The sequence below is a fragment of the Cebus imitator genome, unplaced genomic scaffold (genome assembly GCF_001604975.1).
Source record: "Cebus imitator isolate Cc_AM_T3 unplaced genomic scaffold, Cebus_imitator-1.0 Scaffold590, whole genome shotgun sequence".
Taxonomy (NCBI): domain Eukaryota; kingdom Metazoa; phylum Chordata; class Mammalia; order Primates; family Cebidae; genus Cebus; species Cebus imitator.
In genome coordinates, this window is record NW_016107905.1 from 961616 (window position 1) to 986433 (window position 24818).

A 24818-nucleotide genomic window follows, 5' to 3' on the forward strand; every position below is an offset into this window, starting at 1 on the left:
GCCAGTTGAAAATCCCAGTTTACGGTAACATATTTTCATTTAAAATATAAATGCTTCAAGGCCAAAATGCTTATCTTTGCTGTATTTAAAAAGTAGAGAATAACATACTAGACATTTATAATTTATAATCAGGTTAAGCAGTTTAATCTTTTTTTAAAAAATTGAGATCTCATCGTTCACCCAGGCTGGAGTGCAGCAGTGGTGCAATCACGGCTCACTGTACCCTCGACCTCCCAGACTCAAGCAATCCTCCTACCTCAGCCTCCCAAGTAACTGGGAAACCACAGGCAAGTACCACAATAATCAGCTAATTTAAAATTTTTCTGTAGAAACAGGGTCTCCCTATGTTGCCTAACTGGTCTTGAAATCTGGGGCTCAAGTGATCCTCCTACCTCAATTTCCCAAAGTGATGGGATTACAGGTATGAGCCACCATGCCCAGTCTACAGACCCTGTCTCTTAAAAACAAAAACAAAAACAGGCTGGTCGCGGTGGCTCATACCTGTAATCTTAGCACTTTGGGAGGCCAAGGCGGGCGGATCACAAGGTCAGGAGATTGAGACCATCCTGGCCAACATGGTGAAATCCCGTCTCTATTAAAAATACAAAAATTAGCTGGCTGTGGTGACGTGTGCCTGTAATCCCAGCTACTCAGGAGGCGAGGCAGGAGAATCGCCTGAACCAGGGAGTTGGAGGTTGCAGTAAGCCAAGATCTTGCCACTGCCCTCCAGCCTGGTGACAGAGCGAGGCTCTGTCTCAAAAAACAAAACAAAACAAAACAGTTTCACAAAATAATATCCAACCCTACAATAGTTATAATACACTCTTCTATTTCTTTCTTTCTTTCTTTCCCTCTCTTTCTTTTTGAGACAGGGCACAGCCCTGTCACCCAGACTGGACTACAATGGTGCAATCTCAGTTCACAGCAACCTCCATCTCCTGCACTCAAGTCATCCTCCTACCTCAGTCTCCCAAGAAGCTGGGACCACAGACACAAACTACCAAGTCCTGCTAATTTTTATATTGTTTTTCTGGAGATGAGGCTGGTCTCAAATTTTTGAGCTCAAGTGATCTACCCATGTTGGCCTCCCAAAGTGCTGGGATTATAAGGATGAGCCGCTGTGCCTGGAACTATTCTTTTCTTTTTGAGACAGTCTTGCTCTGTACCCAGGCTGAAGTACAGTGGCATGATCTCGGCTCACTGCAACCTCTGCCTCCAGGGTTCAAGTGATTCTTATGCTTCAGCCTCCGGAGTAGCTAGGTTTACAGATACACTACACAGTGAGTTCTTGTGAGATCTGATGGTTTTACAAGGGGCTCTTCCCCTCTTCACTTGGCACTTCTCCTTCTCACTGCCTTGTGAAGAAGATGACTTGCTTCCCCTTTGTCTTCCATCATGATTGTAAGTTTCCTGAGGCCTCCACAGCCATGCTGAACTGTGAGTAAATTAAACCTCTTTATAAATTTCTAACCTTTATAAATTACCTAGTCTTGGGCATTTCGTTATAGCTGCATGAAAATGGACGAATACACTGGGCATGGTGGTGCACACTTGTAGCCCTAGCTACTTGGGAGGGTGAGGTTGGAGGACTGCTGGAGCCCAGGAGTTGGAGGCTGCAGTGAGCTATTATTCTATGATTGTGCCCCTGTACTCCAACCTGGGCAACAGAGAGAGAGACCTTGTATCTGGAAAACAAATAAATAAATAAATAATTAAAATAAATCATTATATAAAAGAAACCTGCAACTTATATGTTTATTGCAGCACTATTCACAATAGAAAAGATTTGGAATCAAACTAAGTGTCTATCAATGGGTGAATGGATAAAGCAAACGTGGTAGATAAATATCGTGGAATATTATGCAGCCATAAAAATACACGAAATCATGTTTTTTGCTGCAGTGCAGATGAAACTGGAGGTCATCTTAAGTAAAACAACTCAGAAAGAGAAAGCCAAATACTGCATGTTCTCACTTACAAGTGAGACCTAAATAATGTATACACATGGACACAGCATATGCAATAGTAGACTTTGGAGACTTGGCAGCACGGGTGGGAGGAGGGTGAGGAATGAGAAATTACTTAATGGGTACAAGGTACATTATTTGGGTAATAATTTCACTAAAAGCCTAGATCTTACCACTACCCAATGTAACCATGTAACAAAACTGCACTTGTACCCCTTAAATTTACACCAATTAAAATGAAGAATCTTAAAGAGCTCTATTTTTATGAATAAATGTCAGGGCAAGAGTTAATAAGGGCAGATTAACCCATCCCTATTCATTCATTCATTCATTTTTCCAGATTTATTATCTGGAAAATCTTAAAGATTGGATAATACTCCATTCTGTGTGTGCATGCATGCGTATTACAATTTATCCATGCATCCACTGACAGACAGACACATTGATTTCATATATTGGCTCTCCTGAATACTGCTATAGTGAACATAAGAGCAGAGAGATATTGCTTTGAGATACTGACTGCATTTGTCTTGGATATATACCCAGAGGTGGGATTGCTGGATCACAGGTATTTATATTTTGAGTTTTCTAAGGAATCCCCGTACTGTTTTCTATAATGGCTGTTTTACATTTCCACCAACAGGGTACAAGGCATCCTTCTTTTCTACATCCTTGCCAACAGCTATCCTTTGTCTTTTTGATGACAGCCATTTTAACGGGTGTGAGGTGATATCTCACTGTATTTTTGATTTGCATTTCCCTGATGATTAGTGATGCTGAGTGTTTTTTCATATACCTGTTGGCCATTTGTATATCTTCATTTGAGCAATGTCTATTCAGGTCCTTTGCCCATTTTAATGTCTATTCAGGTCCTTTGAGTTGTTTTCTTGCTGTTGAATTGCTTGAGTTCCTTTATATTTTGGATATTAAAACCTTACCAGATATATGGTTTAAAATATTTTCTCCCATTCCATTGGTTGTCTCTTCACTCCGCTGATTGTTTCTTTTGCTGTGCAGAAGCTTTCTAGTTTGATAGAACCCTATTTGTCTATTTTTGCTTTAGTTGCCTGTGATTTGGGGGTCATATCCAAAACATCATTACCCATAAAAATGTTAAGAAGCTTTCCCCTGCATTTTCTTCTAATAGTCTTACATTTAAGACCTGAAACTGTACGTTTAAGTCTTTAATCCATTTTAAGTTCAATTTTGTATATCTTGTGAGATAAGGGTCCAGTTTTATTCTTCTGCATGTGGAAAGCAGTTTTCCCAAAACCATTTATGAAGAAACTACCCTTTCTCACTATGTGTTCTTGGTACCTTTGTCTACTACCATTTGACTGTAAACAAAAGGATTTATTTCTGGGGTCTCTTTTCTGTTGTATTGGTCTACATATTTATTTTATCCCAATACCATACTATTTTGATTACTATAGCTTTGTAGTATATTTAGAAATCAGGTAGTGGTATGCCTCCAGTTTTGTTCTTCTGGTTCAAGACTGCTTTGGCCTCAGGGCCTTCCATGGTTGCATATAAATTTTAGAATCGTTGTTTCTATTAAGGTTTATTTGTCTTACAGTTCTGCAGGCTGTCCAAGAAGCATGAATCTGAGGATCTCAGGAAGCTTCCAATCACAGCAGAAGGGGAAGAGGAGTCAGCATGTCACATGGCGAGAGAGGGGAGAGGTGCTATGCTCTTTTAAACAACCAGTTCTCCTGTGAACTAATAGAGGGAGAACTTACTCATTAGCAAGAGGACAGCACCAATACATGCATGAGGGATCCACCCTTATGACCCAAACACCTCCCGCAGGCTCTGCCTCCAACACTGGGATCAAATTTCAACACAAGATGTGGAGGCGACAAATATCCAAACCATAGCAAATGCCACTGGAATTGTGATGGGGTTGCATTAAATCTGTAGATCACTTTGGGTAGTATGGATATTTTAACAATATTAATTCTTCCAATTCATGAACATAGAATATCTTATTTATATCTTCTCCAATTTCCTTAATCAATGTTTTATAGTTTTCAGCATATAGATTTTTACTTCCTTGGTTAAATTTATGCCTAAGTATTTTATTTTCTGATCCTATTATGAATGAAATTGTTTTCATAGTTTCTTTTTCAAACAGTTCATTGTTAGTGTACAGAAATGCAAATGATTTTTGTACACTGATTTTATATCCTGCAACTTCACTGCATTTGCTTATTAGTTCTAATAATTTTTGGATAAGTCTTCAGGTATTTTCATATATAAGATCATCTCATCTAAAAAGAGACAACTTTACTTCTTCCTTTCCAACCTGAATGCCTTTTTTGTTTGCCTGACTGTTCTGGCTAAGGCCCCCTGCATTTTATTTAAATGTAGAGCCAAGTGACAAAAAATGCCACAGATTATCATACCTCTACAAAGAATCTGATACATGGCATTCCTACAGAAGTGATAAAAATGAGTGGCATAATCTATATTGAGCCATCGCTGACAACAGCAGTTTTGACAATACATCATATTTGTATTTTCACCTTTGACCCAAAAGTCTACCTTCCTAAACATAGCAATTCTAACAGACCAAAGAATTTTGATGGTCAAATTTTGGCTCAACAGTAAAGTGCTGCATTACCCAATAATCCTTGAAGTTCTTAAAACTTCTTTCTATAGACAGTTTTTTTTTTCACATGAAAGATGATAATCATCTAATTCCAGTGATTTTAGGGCTATAATAACAGACAAGAGGTTCCTTTTTATGTTAATTAGTATTTAACAATGCTTATTAAAGCATCAGAGCAATTAGTAAGATGATATACTGAGTTCTGAAAAAAACATATTTCATAATTATAAGGTCCACAGAAGAACAAAACTATAGGCTGTAGTAACATGTATACAAACTTCTTTCTTGAAGTATGAAGAAAAGTTGGTTTGCTTTACAATAAAGAAAGATGGAGGTGGGTGTGGGGGGGGTTGGCATGGTGGCTCACGCCTATAATCCCAGCTCTTCGGGAAACCAAGGAGGGTGGATCACGAGGTCAGGAGTTCAATACCAACCTGGCCAATATGGTAAAACCCTGTCTCTACTAAAAATACAAAATTTAGCTGGGCATGGTGGCATGTGCCTGTAGTCCCAGATGCTTGGGGGGCTGAGGCATGATAATCACTTGAACCTGGGAGGTGAAGGCTGCAGTACGCTGACACTTATCACTGCACCCAGCCTGGGTGATGGAGCAAGACCCTGCCTCAAAGGAAAGAAAAAAAGAAGAGAAGAAAAGAATAAAGATCTCAAATCAATGAGCTTCATCTAAAGAAACTTTAAAAACTAGGAGGAAATAAATCAATTATTTGAAAGACAGGAACTTCCAAAACATACTCAAGAAGAACTAGGCAACTCGAACAGTCTTATATCTATCTATTTAAAAAACTGAATTCATAGTTAAAAACCTTTCAACACAGAAAACTCCAGGCCAACATAGCAAATTCACCAGTAAATTCTAACAAATATTTAAGGAAGAAATATTATTGATTTTATACATTCTCTTCTAGGATATAAAAGAGAAGGGAACGCTTCCCAAATCTAAGAGGCCAGCATTGCCTTAATAAAACCTGTACACAGACATTGTAAGAAAGGAAAACCACAGGCCAATATTCTTCATAAACTGCAACACAAAAATCCTTAGTAAAATATTAGTAAATTGAATCCAGCAGCATCTAAAAAGAATTATATATAATAACTAGGAGGTGGGTATATGCAAGACTAGGTCAACATTTGAAAATCAATCACTGCAATTTACTCCATTAACAGACTAAAAAAAGCATCTCATGAAATTCAACATCCATTCAAGATAAACACTCTCAGCACACTAGGAACAGAATGGAACTTCCTTATAACATTAAAGTGGCCATATTGCCCAAAGCAATCTATAGATTCAATATTATTCCTATCAATTTACCAACATCATTTTTTACAGAACTAAAAAAAAAATTCTAAAATTCATATGGAACCAAAAAACAGACTGAATAGCCAAAGCACTCCTAAGCAAAAAGGACAAAGCCAAACGCAACACATTACCTGATTTCAAACTACACTATAAGACTACGGTAACCAAAACAGTGTGGTCCTGATAGAAAAACAGACACATAGACAAATGGAACAGAACAAAGAACCCAGAAAAAAAGCCATACACTGACAGCCATCTGATTTTCAGCAAAGTCACCATGGAGGACTCCCTAGTCAATAAATGGTGCTGGGATAGTTGGCTAGCCATATGCAGAGGAGTGAAACTGGGCCCCAACGTTTTACCAAATACAAAAACTAACTCAAGGTGGATTAAAGATTTAAATGTAAGACCTCAAACTAGAAGAATCTTAGAAGAAAACCTAGGAAACCACTCTGGACATCAGCCTTAGGAGAGAATTTATGACTAACTCCTCAAAAGCAATTGCAACAAAAACAAAAATTGACAAGTAAGACCTAATAAAACTAAATAGCTTCTGCACAGCAAACTACCAAAAGAAAAAACAGAATGAGAGAAATTATTCACAAACTACACATCTGACAAAAGTTTAGTATCCATAATCTATCAGGAACTTAAAAAACTAAACAAGCAAAAGACAACCACATTAAAAAATAGGCAAAAGACATGAACAGACACTTCTCAAAAAGACATGCAAGCTGCCAACAAACATGAAAAGCTGCTCCAAATCACTAACCAGCAGAGAAATGCAAATCAAAACCACAATGAGATATCATCTTATACTAATCAAAATGGATATTGTTAAAAAGTGAAAAAACAACATGCTGGCAAGGCTAGGGAGAAAAGGGAACAGTTATACACTGTTAGTGGGAATGTAAATTAGTTAAGTCACTATGGAAAGCAGTTTTGGAGATTTCTCAAAGAATTTAAAACAGAGCTAACATTCAAGCCTGCAATCCCATTACTGAGTATATATCCAAAAGAAAACAAATCACTGTGCCAAAAAGAAACATGTACTCTTATGCTCTTCACAGTACTATTCTCGATAGCAAAGACATAGAATCAACCTAGTTGCCCATCAACGATAGACTGGATAAAGAAAATGTGGTACATATACACCACGGAATACCATTCAGCCATATAAAGAATGAAATCATGTCCTTTGCAGCAAGGTAGATGAAGCTGGAGGCTATTATCCCAAGTAAATTAAGGCAGGAACAGAAAACCAAACACCACATGTTTTCACTTCTAAGTGGGAGCTAAACATCAGGTGCTCATGGACATAAAGATGGCAATAATAGAAACTGGGGACTACTAGAGGGGGAGGAAAGAAGGAAGGTAAAAGGTGAAAAACTATTGGTATGCTCAGTACCTGGGTGATGAGATCATTGTACCCCTATCCTCAGCATCATGAAATAGAGCCAGGTAACAAACCTGGACATGTACCCCCTGAATCTAAAATAAAAGTTGGGAAAAAAAGAGATAAAGGGAATCCATAAAAAACCTGTATCTAACCTCATATTTAATGGTGAAAGACTGAATGTAAGTAAGGCAAGAATGCTCATTTTCATTCCTAATCAGTCTCAGAATGGATAGTCTAGTCAGGGCAACAAGGAAGGGAAAAAAAGGCAGATAGGAAAGGAAAAGGTTTAGCTGTCCCTATTCGCAGACGACAAAAATATTTATGTAGCAAATCCCAAGAAATCTATAAAAAAGCGCCTATGCATAATGAAATTTATTATACTACAACTTTCTACATATTAGAATACTAGAAATTGAAAGCATTTTGAAAGTATTATTTACAATTACTAAAAACTTGAAATATTTGGACATAAATCAATAAAATATCTGCAGCTCTATAAGCTAAAATTACAACACTGATGAAATAAATCAAAACTCTAAATAAATGGAGAGACTGGGCTCATGGATTGGAAAATACAATATTTTTAAGGTGTCTATTATCTCCCAAATTTATGGATTCAACTTAATCTCAGTTAGAATGCCAGCATGATTTATTCTGTAGATATATGACAAGCTGATTTAAAAATTTTTATGTAATGGCAAAGAATTTTATGGGAAGCCAAAACAATTTTGAAAAATAAGAACAAAGTGGGTTGGGTGGGGTGGCTCATGCCTATAATCCCAGCCAAGGTGGGAGGATCGTTTAGGGTCAGGAGTTCAAGACCTGGGCAACAGAGTGAGACTGTCTCCACAAAAAGTTTAAATAATAAGCCAGGCATGGTGGCGTGCACCTGTTGTCCTAGCTGCTGGAGAGGCTGAGGTGGGAGGATCGTTTGACCACAGGAGTTTGAGGTTACAGTGAGCTATCATCATGCCTCTACACACTCCAGCCTAGATGAAAGAGTGAGACCCTGTCTCAAAAAAAAAAATAAATAAATAAATAAAGGACTACACTACTTGATTTCAAGATTTGCTATGAAGCTACAGTCATCAAGACAATGTAGTACTGCAAAGGGTAAACAAACAAATCAATAAAACAGAATAGAGAATCCAGACATAGACCAACGCAAATACAGTTAGTTAATTGATTTTTGACAAAAGTGCAAAGACAATTCAATAGAGAAATGATTTTTTTTTTCAACAAATGATGTTGGAACTACTGAACATCAATCCATATGCCAAAAAAATGAACTTTCACCTACATTCAAAATTATATCAAAATAGATCATAGAACTAAACGTCAAATAGAAAATTATAAAAATTCTAAAGGAAAATGAAAGAGAATATCTTTGTGAATGTGGGCTCAGCAAGGGGTTTTTAGATATGATACCAAAAGCACAATCTCAAAAGAAATAACTGAAAAATTGGACTTCATCAGAATTAAAAACTGTTCTCTAAAAGATACTGTTAAGAGAATGAAAAGATAAACCACCAACTAGGAGAAAATATTTGCAGAACATGTATCTGATAAAGGACTTGTATCTAGAATACACAAAGGACTCTCAAAACTCAATAATAAGAAAACTCAATTTTTAAAATGAGCAAAATGCTTGATATCACCATAGAAGCTATAACAATGGCAATTAAGCATATGACAAGATGTTCAGCATCATTAGTCACAGGGAAATGCAAATTAAAACCACACTGAGATATCACTACGTTGCTATTAGAATGGCTAAAATAAAAAACTAAAACAAAACAGACAATACCAAGTGTTGACAAGGAAGGGGAGAACTGGAACTTTCATCTATTATTGATGAGAATGCAAAATATTACAGCAACTTTAAAAAGAGTTTGTCAGTTTCCTATGAAATTAAACATATATTTGTCATGTGACCCAGCACTTTTTTTTTTTGAGACAGGGTATGGCTCTGTCACCAAGGCTGGAGTGCAGTGGCACAATCTTAGCTTACTGCAACCTCCGTCTCCCAGGCTCAAGCAATCCTCCCACCTCAGTCTCCTAAGTAGCTGGGACTACAGGTATGCAGTACCACGTGTGGCTAATTTTTTGTAGGTATAGGGTTTTGCTATGTTGCCCAGGCTGGCACTTGTAAGTATTTTTGCAAGAAAAATAAAAACTCACGTTCATACAAAAACCTGTATATTCATAGTGACTTTATTCATAGTCACTGAAATCAGAAACCATGCATAAATGTCTTCCAACTGGTGAAGGAATAGACAAATATGGTTGATCCAAACAATGAAACACTACTCAGAAGAAAAGGAACAAATTATTGATATACAGAACAATATGAGGGGACTTCAAAAATCTTGTTGAAAAATTGAATTAAAAGATTAGAAAAATTAAAAAATATAACCTTTATTTCTCAACAAAAGCTCTATCAAGTGTGAGACACTTTTGTAAACAATGATACCAGCTTTTTAGTTCACCTCTAAAAACCTAAGGGTCCCGGAAATTTAACCATGTCAATCAATGCAGTCATTTTTACATTATTAACTGAAGAAAAATCGGTGCCCTTTGTAGATTTTAAGATTAGGAAACAAAAAGAAGTTGGAAGGAGTCAAATCAGGACTTTAATGCAGATGCCTAATATCTTCCCATTGAAAATCTTGCAAAATTGCCCTTGTCTGATGAGAGCAATGAACAGGAACATTGTCATGGTGGAGGACTCTCTGATGAAGCATTCCTGGGCATTTTCCTGCTAATGCTTTGGCTAACTTTCTAAAAACCCGCTCATAATATGCAGATGTTATGGTTCGTTGGCACTCTAGAAAATCAACAAGCAAAATGCCTTGCACATCCCCAAACACTGTCAGTGACCTTTGCTCTTGACTGACCCACTTTGCTTTGACTGACACTTCCACTGTTCGGTAGCCATTGCTTTGAATGTGCTTTGCCTTCAGAATCGTATCCGTAAAGCCATGATTCATCTTATGCTACAATTCTTTGAAAAAATGCTCCAGGATCTTGATCCCACTTGGATCCCATTTCCATTCAGAGCTCTGCTCTTGTCTGCAGCTGATCTGGGCACAACAGTTTTGACATCTATCGAGTGGAAAGTTTGTTCAACTTAAAATTTTCAGTCGAATTGTGTAAGCTGAACCAATGTAGAGGGCTATGGGGTTGATTATTTTTTATGCTGTTAATTTTGTCTTCTTTATTTACGGTATGAATAAAATTAATCTGTGAAAATAGATGTGGCTGGTCATTTTCAACATCATCTTGTCCCTTCTTAAAACAAGTTATCCATTTGTAAACTGCTGAATTCTTTGGAACACTGTCCCCATAAACTTTTTGTAAACCATCAATGATTTTTCCATTCTTGCACCCAACCTTCCCCACAAATTTGATGTTTGTTCTTGTTTCAATCTTAGCAGAATTCATGTTACTCCAATACAGGCTCTTTTCCTTGTCTTAACCTTCTTAGTGCCTCTAACTAGATCCCATTCAGATATGTTATAACAAGTCAGTGCAAGCTTATTTTAAGGTTTTTGAAATCTATGCAGAGTTTTTCCACAATACACATTTTCCCTGCATATACTGAGATTCGAATGCATTATGCTAAATAAGAAGCCAGACCCAAAGATTACATGATTCCATTTATACAACATTCTGAAAAGGCAAAACTATACAGACAGAGTAGAGATCAGTGGTTTGCCAGGGGTTGGGAATGGAGGAAAGATTTTAGTCTTAAACTATAACTGGCCTGAGGGTGGTGGCTCACACCTGTAATCCCAGCACTTTGGGAGGCCAAGCTGGGAGGACTGCTTGAGTCCCAGAGTTGGTGACCAGCCTAGGCAACAGAGGGAGACTCTATCTCTACAAAAAAAATTAAAAATTAGCCAGGCATAGCAGTGTGCATCTACAGTTCCAGCTACTCAGGAGGCTGAGGTGGGAGGATGGCTTGAACCCAAGAGAGTTGAGGATTCAGTGAGCTGTGATTGCAAAACCGGACTATAGCCTGGGCAACAGAGTGAGACTCTGCCTCAAAACAAAAAAAAAACCATACCAAAAAAAAAAAAAAAAACCCAACTATACCTGAAACATGGTATATGAATTATATCTCAAATTGATATGAAAAATAACACAAAGAAACTATACTTGAAGCACTTCTTTACTCTAGTGTTTCCAAAACTTGTTCCATAAAAATCGTAGACATTTTGTTAAAAATAGATATCCCAGGATCCTTCCCTGGAGATTGATTAAGGAATCTAGGCTGGTGGTCAGTAAATTACACTTTTAAAATGCACCTCTTCCTCGAAGAAATGATAAGGAAATCATTATCACACAAGTTTAGAAAACAACTGCCACCCATAAAAAGCCAAATATTAGGATAGTGATTTCTATAGTGGAATCACATCTCAGAAAAATTCAAGATGGCTCACTAGGATATGAAAGAAAATACAGATCTTCTATGTATATTTAAATCTCAGGTCTCAAAAATATTCCCATTTTTGGAGTGTATTTTATAATGTACACATTAAATCAGTGCAATAGTGCATGTAAATCATTCCCCCACCCCGTAGGATGTATGACCATAAAAAAGTAGAGATCACTGCTTTAAGGCTCCCCAATACAGCTGACCACTCCTCAGCCCCTGTCCTATCTTGCAATCCTCATTTATATCTGCCACAACATTTCACCCATCAAACCCCAGGCCTAAGGGCATCATCATTCTGGATAAAGGACACAGTTATTTTCCTCTACCAAGATCTGAAAAAGTATATATTATATTGTATCTTGTAAGAAATTTGGAAGTGCCTACTTCTTTATACTATTCTTAACATCTGGTAAACTCTTGGTACTTGAGGATTCAGCTCACAGATTTAACAGCTGTGGTGTCAATCTTTCACAGGTAACTGTGAAGTTTCATGACAATGTGGTCATGAATGTAATCTGATTTTGCTGAGTCGCAAATGTGAATCAAGTATGCTTCTCGGCTGTGTGAAGGACCAAATTACTTTGCTGGTGAGTGAACCAAGCTGACCACCAAGCATTTACTCTCACATAACTATACTGTTTCCTCTGCTTGTTGCTATTAAGGTCAGGAAAGGCTTCTTTAATTTTTCAGTTACAGGTATCTTTTACTGCATGGGTCCTCACCAATTATCTATAAAGTTTACTGTAAAGGGTCCTTAAATATTTATATCTATATGTTTTTTAAATAAAAAAAATGCAACCACTATCATGTGGGATTTGGGAAGTGTTTGAGTAAGCATTAAAAAAGAACTGTCATAACTTAAAATGACTCATATTCATGCACTATGGCAAATAAACATTAAGTGGTATTCATGAATTGGGCCATTCAATTCACAAACTGCTAAGGACGTGTTCAATATCAAAGACAGCAAGATATCTCTCAACAATTCTTCTCAGGGTAGAATTTACGGTAAACATGAACTGTGCTCAGAAAATATACCACTAAGCTTCATCCTGCCCCTCCAAGTCAATAACATATCTCAAATAAGGCTCTTCTCTTTCTCACCCTCAAGAATGTCTTCATAAAGGGCATGTACTCCTTCAGGCACGATGACCGCCAGAGCAGTTCCACAGAGAAGTCCAGCACCCAAAACAGTCACCAGCTTCAGTCGCTCCTGGGCAGAAAACAAAAGAAATCATTGTAAACTTTGATTAATGAATGGGAAAAAGTTTCTGAAGTACCTGTAATCAAGACTGTGAGCTGCTCATTCGTGAGACCAACATCTACCGTAGACAGTAAAGATGAAAAATGATCAATTTCATGAATAACGCCAATTAAAACAAAGAGGTTTTTTTTTTTTTTTTTTTTTTTTTTTTGAGACAGTCTTGCTCTGTCGCCCAGGCTGGAGTGCAGTGAGGTGTCTTGGCTCACTGCAACCTTCACCTCCAGGGTTCCAGAGATTCTCCTGCCTCAGCCCCTGTGCAGCTGGGATTACAGGCACATGCCACCACATCTGGCTAATTTTTGTATTTTGGGTAGAGACGGGGTTTCACCATGTTGGCCAGGCTGGTCTCAAACTCTTGATCTCAGGTGATTAGCCTGCCTTGGTCTCCCAAAGTGCTAGGATTACAAGCGTGAGCCACCACACCCAGCTGAAATGATTTTTTTTTTTTTTTGAGACAGAGTCTTGCTCTGTTGCCCAGGCTGGAGTGCAGTGGCATGATCTTGGCTCGCTGCAACCTCTGCTTCCTGGGTTCAAGCAATTCTCTGTCTCAAGTAGCTGGGATTACCGGCACCCGCCAGCACATCTGGCTAATTTTTGTATTTTGGGTGCAGAGAGGGTTTCACCATGTTGGCCAGGCTGGTCCTGACCTCCTGACTTCATGACCCACCTGCCTCAGCCTCCCAAAGTGCTGGGATCAGGCATGGGCCACCACGCCTGGCTGAGATGAAATTTTTTAAATGACCAAGTTAACAATCAGTTAAGAAAACATCTACTATCCATGATAGGGAGAACACGTACACTTTAACACTAGAAGGAATGTGAATTGCTACAACATATCTGGACCACAATTTGGCATTTAGATTTAAAGCCTCAAAAATGCAAACTCTTTAATCCAGAAATTTTACTTCTAGGAATTCACCCTAAGAAAGAATTGTACAAAGATGACCATTGTGCTTTTTACGAATGCAAACCTAAAAATAAATGTCCAGTAAAGGAGACTGGCTAAATAAACTATAAACTTCATCAGAGTACCACATCACTCAGCTATTAAAAATTACGATATAAGTCTGTTCATGGATATAGGAAGTCAGGAAAGGCAACCAACATGTAATGATAACCTCATATTTATAAAAAATATTTATACATAAGTAGAACACATTACATTAAACATTAACACATTTTTACTTAAAACGTATAAATAATTGCAATAAACATATAAAACATTTATAATTTATCTACAATAAACATGTATTACTCATATGATGAAAAAATGTATTTAGACATTAATGCTAAAATTATTCTATGGTTTTAATCCAACTTAATTTTAATTGTTTTCTTTTTACCCGAGTTTGAGAGACTCCCTCCTGTCATACAAAAAGTTTAGATTTCAAAGCTTCTTGAAACAGCAGAATACCATAATATGACTTCCTGGGATCTTGGAAGTATGAAAAATGATCTTAAGAACTACAATGAGGTGGGTGGATCACTTGAGGTCAGGAGCTCGAGACCAGACTGGCCAACATGGAAAAACCCCATCTCTACTAAAACTACAAAAATTAGCTGGGCGTGGTGGCGCGCACCTGTAATCCCAGCTGCTTGGGAGGCTGAGAAAGGAGAATCACTTGAAACCAGGTGGCAGATGTTGCAGTAAGCCGAGGTCGTGCTGCTGCACTCCAGCCTGTGCGACAGAGCGACTCTGTCTTAAAAAAACAAAACAAAACAAAACTACAAGGGGAGCCAGGCACAGTGGTATGCACCTGTTCCAGCTGCTCAGATGGTAGAAGCAGAAGATCACTTAAACCCAGGAGTTCAAGGCTGTAGTGTGCTACAATCACATCTGTGAATAGCCACTGACTGCACTCCAGCCTGGGCAACATAACAAGAACTGTTTTTTAAAAAACAAAAAATAATAAAAACTATGAGAAGCTGAGCATGGCAATACAGACCTGTTGTCCCAGACACTGGGAGGCTGAGGCTGTAGGGAGCTATGATCTTGCTGAATTATACTCGAGCCTGGTCAACATAAAGAGACCCCATTTTTGAAAACAAAACCACAAGGGAATAATTATGTATGTTGTTTATGAAAAAGTTTCAATAATTTAATGGTATATCACGTACTTCATCTGTTTGTTTCCTGGTTAACAAAAATAGCAGCTACCATATCTCAGATACACTACTGAACTTCTGACTGAGAGACTGGGGTCTAACTAGATTTTATAAATATTATCTCTATGGGAAAATAGTTTCTTAGCTAAAAGGCTGGTTGAAACATTACCCCCTCCTTGTTTGGAGGGGAGGAAAGGGATCTATGTGTCTACTGAAAATGGGGGAAATAAAGCTGCAGTGTCAACACCAACTAATACTTGCTATATAGCAAGAGGAGAATCCCCTGATCCCCAGTACACAGCCAGGTCAACCCTTATACTTCAAAATGGCTATTAGGTACTTATAAACTGAGAGTATTCCAGTTAATGACTCAGTACCTCAACTTTTCCTCTATAAAACATTTTTACATGTCTTATAAAGATACAAGAGGCAAGAGAAGAAAGTAATTGAAGTATTTTGGAAAAATGACACCAAACAACTGGTGTTACTATTTTATACTTTATTATATTTTTTACAGGCGTCAGGTCTCACCTATTTCGCTATTTAACACTGACCTATTCTAAGCTTCTTTGTCTTTTCCAATATACTAAACTCCCCAAACACTGCTAATCACAACATTCATTTGAAAGAAACTGTCGGAGCAGGTAGAACGAAAAACCGGCTCTATTTTGTGTAGAAGGTAACATAGTAACTAATGAGTCTGTTTATCATTCTCTCAAACGACTGACTTCATAAAAATCGCCCTTATTTTTTTTTAAAAAATTCATAAATCTAAAGTATTATTCTAAGGAAGCACAAAAATTAGGGGAAAATTGAACTGAGTATACTATTTCCTTTCAGGAATTTGGTTTCATAATTCCATAATTCAAATTAATGGACAGATTGTTAAGGAAGAAAACTGTCCTGTCAGCATTAAGTATACTCTACTCTGGGAAACAGAAATGAGAGATACCCCTGCTTTGCAAATTAAGGGAAAATGAGAAAGGATGAAGGTGATGTACTTAAAAGAGAAAGAGCTGACTGCTCTCAAGAGTCATTTGGGTGGTAGCTTACATCATACACAAATATTAATTGTTTGTGTTTTATATACCAAATATAAGACCTAAAACTCAAAAGCTCCTAGAAGATGTAGGCAATGTCTTTGAAATCTTGGGATTGGCAAAGATTTCTTAGCAAGGATGGGAAAAACATAAACCATAAAAGAAAAAAATACAACATCAAAATTTAAAACATTTGCTGATCCATTAAAAAAATGATCAGGCCGGGCACGATGGCTCACACCTGTAATCCCAACACTTTGGGAGGCTGAGGTGGGCAGATCACTTGAGTTCAGGAGTTCGAGACCAGCCTGGCCAATATAGTGAAACCCCATCTCTATTAAAAATACAAAATTTAGCCACATGTGGTGGCACATGCCTGTAGTCCCAGGTACTTGGGAGACTGGGGCAGGAGAACTGCTTAAACCTGGGAGGTGTAGGTTGCAGTGAGCTGAGATCACATCACTGCACTCCAGCTGGGCAACGGAGGGTGAGACCCTGTCTCAAACAAGAAAAAATAAAAACAGACAAGATACATAATGAAAGAAAATGTTCACAATACAGCTATCTGTAGTGAAAATACATGCATATGTGGTGAATGCTGGGGTAACACTGTCTACACCCCTTCAGGTCAGAGACACCTGTTTCCCAGCTGCTGGGAGTGCTACCTAATGATGATGGCTCAGGACTGAGTCTGTCTCTCTGAGCCAAAGACAAATGACTAGCCTGAAGTTATAACCCATCCCCCAGGGCAGCCCATATCCAATAACTAGCCCAATGGGGCTGTGTGGAAGGAGGTAAAAAGCCTGACACCCTTGCCTCAAGTCAGGATAATTCTGAAGTGCCATCCAGCTTCAGAGCCTGCTGCAGGGTGAGTTGAGGCCTCTATTTAACGGAATTACATTTCAACTTCACTTAATCCTGCTCATTCTCTTACAAGCTATTCCTAAGAGCACTCTCCCACAAAGTTCCTGCATGCAAATCTCCTTCTCAGAGCCAGTTTTCTGAGGAACACCCCTATGACAATGACAATGGACTTGTATTTGAAGTAGAAAGAACTTCTACAACTCAATAATAAAAGACCACCAATTTACAAATGGGTAAAACACTGAACAGACACTTCACAAAAGATGTATGAATGGCTAATAAGCCCATGAAAAGGTGCTCAAGATCATTTAGTCATCAGAAAAATGTAAATCAAAACTATGCATGATGCCATTTCATACCCATTAAAATGGCCAAAATTGAAGACTGACAACTCTAAATAATTACAAGACACAGAGCAAATGGAAAACTCACATATTGTTGGTGGCAGCATAAAATGGTACAACCACTTTGGAAAATTAGTAGTCTCTTAAGAAGTTAAACCAGCATTCTCCTTTTGAGTATTTACCCAAAAGAAATGAAAACATATGTCCCCAAAATACTCGTGCAAGAATATTCATAGAAGCTTCATCAAGGATATCCACAATCTGGATCAGATGTCTATTGACAGAAGAATGCATAAACAAATAGTGGTATATTTAAACAATGGAATACTACTCAGCAATAAAAAGGAATAAACTAAGGGCACATATAGCACATAAATGAATAAATCTCATAAACATTTTCCTGATGTTTGGGTGAAAGAAGCCTTACACAAAAGATTATGTACTATATGAATCAATGTATATGAAGTTTAAAAACAGGCCAAACTAATCTATAATGACTGAAGTCAGAACAGTGATCGCCTCTGGTGAGCAGAGATGAGGAGGTGGCCACACAGTGGGGATTCACTGGAAAGTGGCATCAGGTTACTTTCTAGAATAATAGAAATGTTCTAAATCTTGATTAGGATGTGAGTTACATTTATAAACATTTGCTAAAATTCATCAAACTATATTAAGATCTGTACCCTTCACTCTATAAAATTACCTATTTATAAAAAAATTAACTGGGTAGTAATTTACTCAAAATTTCTGAAAGGATTTTAGAACTATTTAAATTAAAACTATTTTAGAACTATTCAGTTTTAACAAGGCTTCTTTCTTCATGGTAGTTCTCTGAAATCAAGGTCAGAGATCTAATTAGAATACTAAAAGGCACTTCCAAAAATTTTCCTTAAACAATCTCATCTGTCATTCAGATATTTCTTAAAAAATAATTCACTACAATTTTATGCCAATAACATCATGGGGAAACCAGTGGTGTTCACAACTCTGGATCAACCCACAATTTACTAGGCACTTAGCAAGTGCTTCATAATACTTCACTCTCGGGTCACATAAAAGGCTACATTGACATAAGTTTTAAAAGCAAGAAAAGAGTTCAAGACCAGCCTGGCCAACAGGCCGAAATTGCACCTCTACTAAAATACAAAAATTAGGCGGGCATGATGGTGCCCAACTGTAGTCCCAACTACTTGGAAGGCTGAGGCAGGAGAATTGCTTGAACCCAGGAGGAGAAGGTTGCAGCGAGCTGAAACTGCCACTGTGTTCCAGCCTGGGTGACAAGGCAAGACCCTGTCTCAAAAAAAAAAAAAAAGAATATGAACAGGAGTTTGGTGCAAATTTTTAGAAAGCCACAGTAAAGGTTTTCATTAATCTTTAGACCCACATTTTAAAAATAGGGATATTAGCTACCAAAGTTATCACAGAATTCAAAACTGGAAGAAAATATAAAAAAATTAAAAATGATTTCCTCTCAATATATAGATGGAGAATTGAGGGCCAAAGATGAGAAGCGATTTGCTCAAGATCAGATGACTAAGCTGGTTAGCGGTATAGGGATGATTACATTTGGCACTGCACTCCATGACAATGTTCATCACATCGCATAATACATACAATCCATTGTATAAAATTTATCTCCAGAAAAGATGATATTCATGCAAACTTTTGGAAATTTATCTCCAAAATTTATCTTCAAAAAAGATGATATTCACACAACCTTTTAAAATAGTATGAATCACCAAATTCCTCTAGCAACATCAAGAGAAAAACCAAAATCATAATTAGTTATAATTCTTCTCTATTGATGTTTCCAACAGTCCGTGACAAAATAAGGACAATATAGTGAGCATATCATAAAGCTTTATTTCTTCAATGGAAAGAACTATTTTTTATTCTGAGATTATGTCCTACCTAATGTTTGGTTAAAATGTCCTTTCTTTTAAGAAATGATGGTGACAATAGTTTTTGTTTTTAGTTTCAGTGTTCTTACACAGTAAAATTAAAAGGAGGTAATCTTGTATCAATTCTTTGAAATTATAAATATATGATCTGTGAAAACCATGACTTAAGTGCAAGCATTAAATTATAATACCATCAAACATTCAGAAACAAAGAATTTGAGTTTGTAGGAAGAGACCATCAAGGTAAATTTGAATGAATCATCTAGTTTTATAGAATTTCCTTTGAAGAAACGCAGCATGAGGTGAAACTACCGTATTGTTTTCAGTTCACTTTGAAATTAAGTGCATTTATTTACCAAATAAAATTAAATATCCACTGAACACTGTTTACTGTTGGTTTCTATAACCCCTTCACCACAAAATTACGAGTTCTGTCAGGGCAGAGATCTTTAATTTACTGTTGAATTCACAGTTTATAAGACAGTATCCGGCACACAGCAGTTTCTTAAATATTTATTGAAAGAATGAATTAAATGCCCACCACCATGCAAAGCACTGGGGACTTAGTGCCGGCTACTGGGCTCCGATACAAACAAATACACAAATGCAGTGGAACCTCTTTACAATATCTGTGCCAGGAAACAGACCTCAATTATTCCTTTTAAGTGTAACCATAGCAATAATTTTCAGTAGAATTGATGGTTTCACTCAAGGGACATGCAAATACATTTAATAAAGGGCCATAGGCTGGGCAAGGTGGCTCATGCCTGTAATCCCAACACTTTGGGAGGCCAAGGTGGGAGGATCATGAGGTCAAGAGATCTAGACCATCCTGGCCAACATGGTGAAACCCCGTATCTACTAAAAATACAAAACTTAACTGGGCATGGTAGCAGGCACCTGTAGTCCCAGCTACGAGGGAGGCTGAGGCAGGAGAATCACTTGAACCTGGGAGGTGGAGGTTGCAGTGAGCTGAGATGGTGTCACTGCACTCCAGCCTGGTGACAGAGCAAGACTGTCTCTAAATATATAAATAAATAAATAAATAAATAAATAAATAAAATGGCCATAATAGAATTTCATCATAATAAATGTGAGGCAATGCTTTCATTCATCTTATTAGTGCAAACATCTTCTATGACATATATTTCTTCCAAGGAGCTCAAAACTCAGCTCTTGTTATTTATTTATTTATTTATTTGAGACGAAGTCTTGCTCTGTGGCCCAGGCTGGAGTGCAGTGGCACAACTCGGTTTACTGCAGCCACCACCTCCTCGGTTCAAGCAATTCTCCTGTCTCAGCCTCCCAAGTAGCTGAGATTGCAGGTGCGTGCCACCACACGTGGATAATTTTTTTATATTTTTGGTAGAGAAGGGTTTCACCATTTTGGCCAGGCTAGTCTCAAACTCCTGAACTTAAGTGATCCACCCACGTTAGCCTCCCAAAGTGCTGGGATTACAGGCACGAGACACTGCACCCAGCCTTTTTTTCTTTGTTTTGTTTTGAGACAACTCTGTCACCCAGTCTTGAGTGCAGTGACATGATCATGGCTCACTGCAGCCTCAAACTGCTGGGCTCAAGTGATCTTCCCACCCCAGCTTCCTGAGTAGTTAAAGCCACTGGTGTGCACTGCCATGCCCAGCTAATTTTTAAATATTATTGTAGAGATGGGGGTCTCTCTATGTTGCTCAGGCTGGTCTCAAACTCCTAGACTCAAGTGATCCTCCCACGTCAGCTTCCCAAAGTGCTGGGATTACAGGCCACTGTGCTGAGCCTCAGTCCTTGTTTTAATCTTCAGCAAAGCAATGTAAAGATTGTCCTACAAAATTTTTATCAGCCTGATAAATGTCTATGAGCCTTTTCATGGTAACCAATATTACAGACACAACACTCTTGATGAAAAGAACCAGTAGCCCAAAACAATAAGCATTACTGCCGCAGGTTGTAATTTCTATTTTAATTTGAAAAAAATTCTTTACCTGATCATTTTAGACTCAATCTGATTTATTTTAAGAACTAGAATTGTGGATTCACATTATTTGTATGGCTGTATTCTTTCACACAACTTGGGATTCAATCTCAAGTTGTGTTTCTATTAAAGTTAACAAAATGCTGACAGGTTCTCTTTTGCTTACGGTAAATCACTAAAAGGTTTACAGATTTAAATGGAGAACTGCAAATTCCAAGTGTCATTCAAGATGAAAAGAGAGTTCCCAAAGCAACAATTTCTGTCAGTGAAATGAAGTATTTGCTCAGGAGAGGAATGAACTGTGTGCAATGCCATTGGTTTTATGTTATCTCATTTTAGAAGTTCACAGTTGCAGCCTGACTGAACCAAAGGATCTGCCAGATATATTAATTAAAACAACAGCTTGCACTCTATGCCATTAACCATCAGCATAAGCTTTGAAGTCAGTTTAATTTCTTGGTAGACACCAAGGTAGTTAAATGGTCTTTATTCCTATGTTCACAGAAACAGTCAACAAATTGTTTGGTTCACCTAAATACAAGCCAACAATTTTAAAAGCTTTTTTTTTTTTTTGAGATGGAGTCTCACTCTGTGGGCCAGCTGGAGTGCAGTGGCATAAACTTGGCTCACTGCAACCTCCGCCTCCTGGGTTCAAGCACTTCTCCTGCCTCAGCCTCCTGAGTAGCAGGGCTTATAGACATGTGCCACTACACCCGGCTAACTTTTGTATTTTTAGTAGAGAAAGGGTTTCACCGTTTGCCAGGCTGGTCTTGAACTCCTGACCTCAAGTGATCCACCCACCTCAGCCTCCCATTGTGTTGGGATTACTGGCATGAGCCACCGCAGGCAGCCTTTAAAAGCTTTGGATATGGAAAATATTTTATCTCAAGCTTCCTTGTGCCACGCCCATTTTAGTAGTCAAAGCACCAACTACAGCTTCCTAAAAGAAACCCCCCAAAAATCAAAGGTACATCTCTTATTCTAAGATTGATTGCTTCAAAGTTCTAGCCACTGAAAAGATAAAATAACACAGGTTATGGGGTGACTCTTGCTCAGGTAACAAAGTTTTTCCCCATATTCTTACAAACAAAACTGCTTCGAGAGATATTTCCTAATGTCAATTTAGCCACTACATTATCTGCTGCTAAGTGTTAGCAACAGGTAATAAAGAAAACTCATATCTGATTTGGTTCTTCAAGTCCTCACAGCTGAAAAAAGATGCCCAAAGCTTCCTGGCTCTAAGTAGCAGCTGCGTGAAACTGGACAAGTCTTTAACTTTCCTGGGCTTCGTGTCCTGTGTGAGAAGGGGCTACTGCTACTGTTAGTATTATTGTGTAGGAGCAGGATATTAGTGCACTTAGCAGAGTAGGTGTTGTTATTACTTGTCTTCAACATCATCAGTAGCATGCAAAAAAAGCTTCTAAGCACCTCCACTGCAAGAATAACCAAAGTTCCAGTGAACAAAGCTACAACTCTGCCATGTTGCAGGGGCATATAGGCTTCCTTTTTCTGAATTCATTTGACATCAAGGTTACTTAACATCTTCTAAGGCAGTAATAACAAGCAATGACTTTATTAATGTCATTTCCTCCAATCTTGGAAAATAGATTAATTTATTTTTCTTTTTGCATAAAATTCCTTTCTAAACATAAAAGACCTAATATAAATCCCATAAGATTGTTTGATGTAACTACAAAGCCAAAACAAACAAAAATCCATTGAAAAAGAACCTGGAAAAATATCTCCAATAAAGGTATCATTGACACATAAGTTCAACTGAACTGAGCAACTAAAATAGTATATATACCTTTTCTTCTAAGAAATTAGTACAGTTTTTTAAATGAACAATGATAATGTTTGTAAGAATACAGTGTTGTTAGCCTTGGTTGGAAAAAATGCATTTTTAATAACTGGTAATATAGATTGAGAACCTTCTGAAGAAGATTCATGCCCTTTAGCCCTATCATTCTACCCCTGAAAAAACAATCTAAAATATAGTCATTGCTTTAGACACAAAAATATTCATGCAACACTATTATCATGACAAAAATGTAAAAACAAATTAAATGCATATTAAGAATTTCTGTACATAATTGAATGTAATGAGGACATTTAAAAAAATGCCCAAGGCCAGGCACAGTGTCCCCCACCTGCAATCCCAGCACTTTGGGAGGCCAAGGCAGGAGAATCGATTACTTGAGCCCAGGAGTTTGAGATCAGCCTGGGCAACATAGTGAGACCTCCCCTCTACAAAAAATACAAAAAATTAGCTGGGTCTGGTGGCGCATGCCTGAGTCCCAGCTACTTGGGAGGCTGAGGTAGAAGGATCACCTGAACCCAGGAGGCGAAGTTTGCAGTGAGCCAAAATCATGCCACTGCACTCCAGCCTGGGTGACAAAGTGAGACCCTGCCTTAACAACAACAACAAAAAAATGCCTACAACAAATTTTTGAGAATAAAGGAAAATGCTTATGATATACTATCAGGTTATAAAAGGGAGAATGTAAATTGTACATATCAACCATAATTAACTATGTTAAAAACGCAAACAGAACAAAAAGAAACAACTGTTATTAGTGATTCTAACTGAACAGGATAATACTTTTATTTTCCTTTTACACATTACCACATTTTCTAAATTTTCCAGTGTCTTTGAAAAAATTGTTAATTTAATTAGAGGCTACATAAACAGGGGCTTTCTACTTACTAAACTTGAAGCCCAGTTTCCTTATCTACAAGCAGGACCAGAATTCTTTCCTTTCAAGGTTACTGTTAAAATCAACATAGAACCTGACATATCAGTTGACATGTGGTAATTATTATACTATAGTCGAATTAGAGAACATAGTGTCTTTAATGTGAACATAGAGATGTCTTCCCCTCTACTAAGTAGTTCTAAACAACTGCACTTTGACATTGTGTAATAATTACAAATGTTTTTCAGTCTCTCCCACCCCCACTGCCATGCTATAACTTATTTCCTCTACTTGCCTGCCCACCCCTTCCAGTTTGCAGAAGGCTTAGAAACCAGGCAGTCCATAGGCTTGTTGACTCACAGATATGGGTTGTTTGGCCCACACAGTGATGCAATATTTGAGTTAGTGGCCAAAGGGTCAGGAGACTTGATATAAAAATCCAGATTTCTAGCTTTGGAAGAATAGGAAAATTTGGTGTCGTCAAATGGTAAGTGCTCTTTAGATGACCCCAGTTCTCACTTTTCCCTAACAACTCCCAGGCACTGTCACTGAAGGTCAGCTGCCATATATCATGACAATGGGGCTGTTTTATCTCACTCCAGGCTTAATTATCTGTTCAGCCTCATTTGATTTTATGATCCATTACCTACCTGTATCACTCAGGTCCATTCGTGAAAGAGAAAGCATAAAGCAATTTGAAGAGACAAAGTTTAACATAAAGAATACCTACAAAAGGGGGCCAGGTGAGGTGGCTCACACCTGTAATCCCATCCCTTTGGGAGGCCAAGACGGGTGGATCACATGAGGTCAGGAGTTTGAGAACAGCCCAGCCAACACGGCAAAACCCCATCTCTACTAAAAATACAAAATTTAGCTGGGTGCGGTAGCAGGCACC

The 24818-nt window shown here is 37.8% G+C and overlaps 1 protein-coding gene across 5 annotated transcripts in view; it reads right to left on the minus strand.

Annotated features, from left to right (window-relative positions):
• SLC39A9 (solute carrier family 39 member 9) overlaps positions 1 to 24818 on the minus strand; it is a 53719-nt gene that overhangs the window by 17319 nt on the left and 11582 nt on the right. For 4 of the 5 annotated variants that reach the window (XM_037734227.1, XM_017516491.2, XM_037734228.1 and 1 more), the window contains exon 2: positions 12844 to 12952. In XM_037734227.1, the coding sequence (XP_037590155.1) occupies positions 12844 to 12952 (109 nt within the window). Of the gene's footprint in view, positions 1 to 12123; positions 12776 to 12843; positions 12953 to 24818 lie in introns of those variants that run through there. The other variant, XM_037734229.1, reaches the window with a different exon arrangement.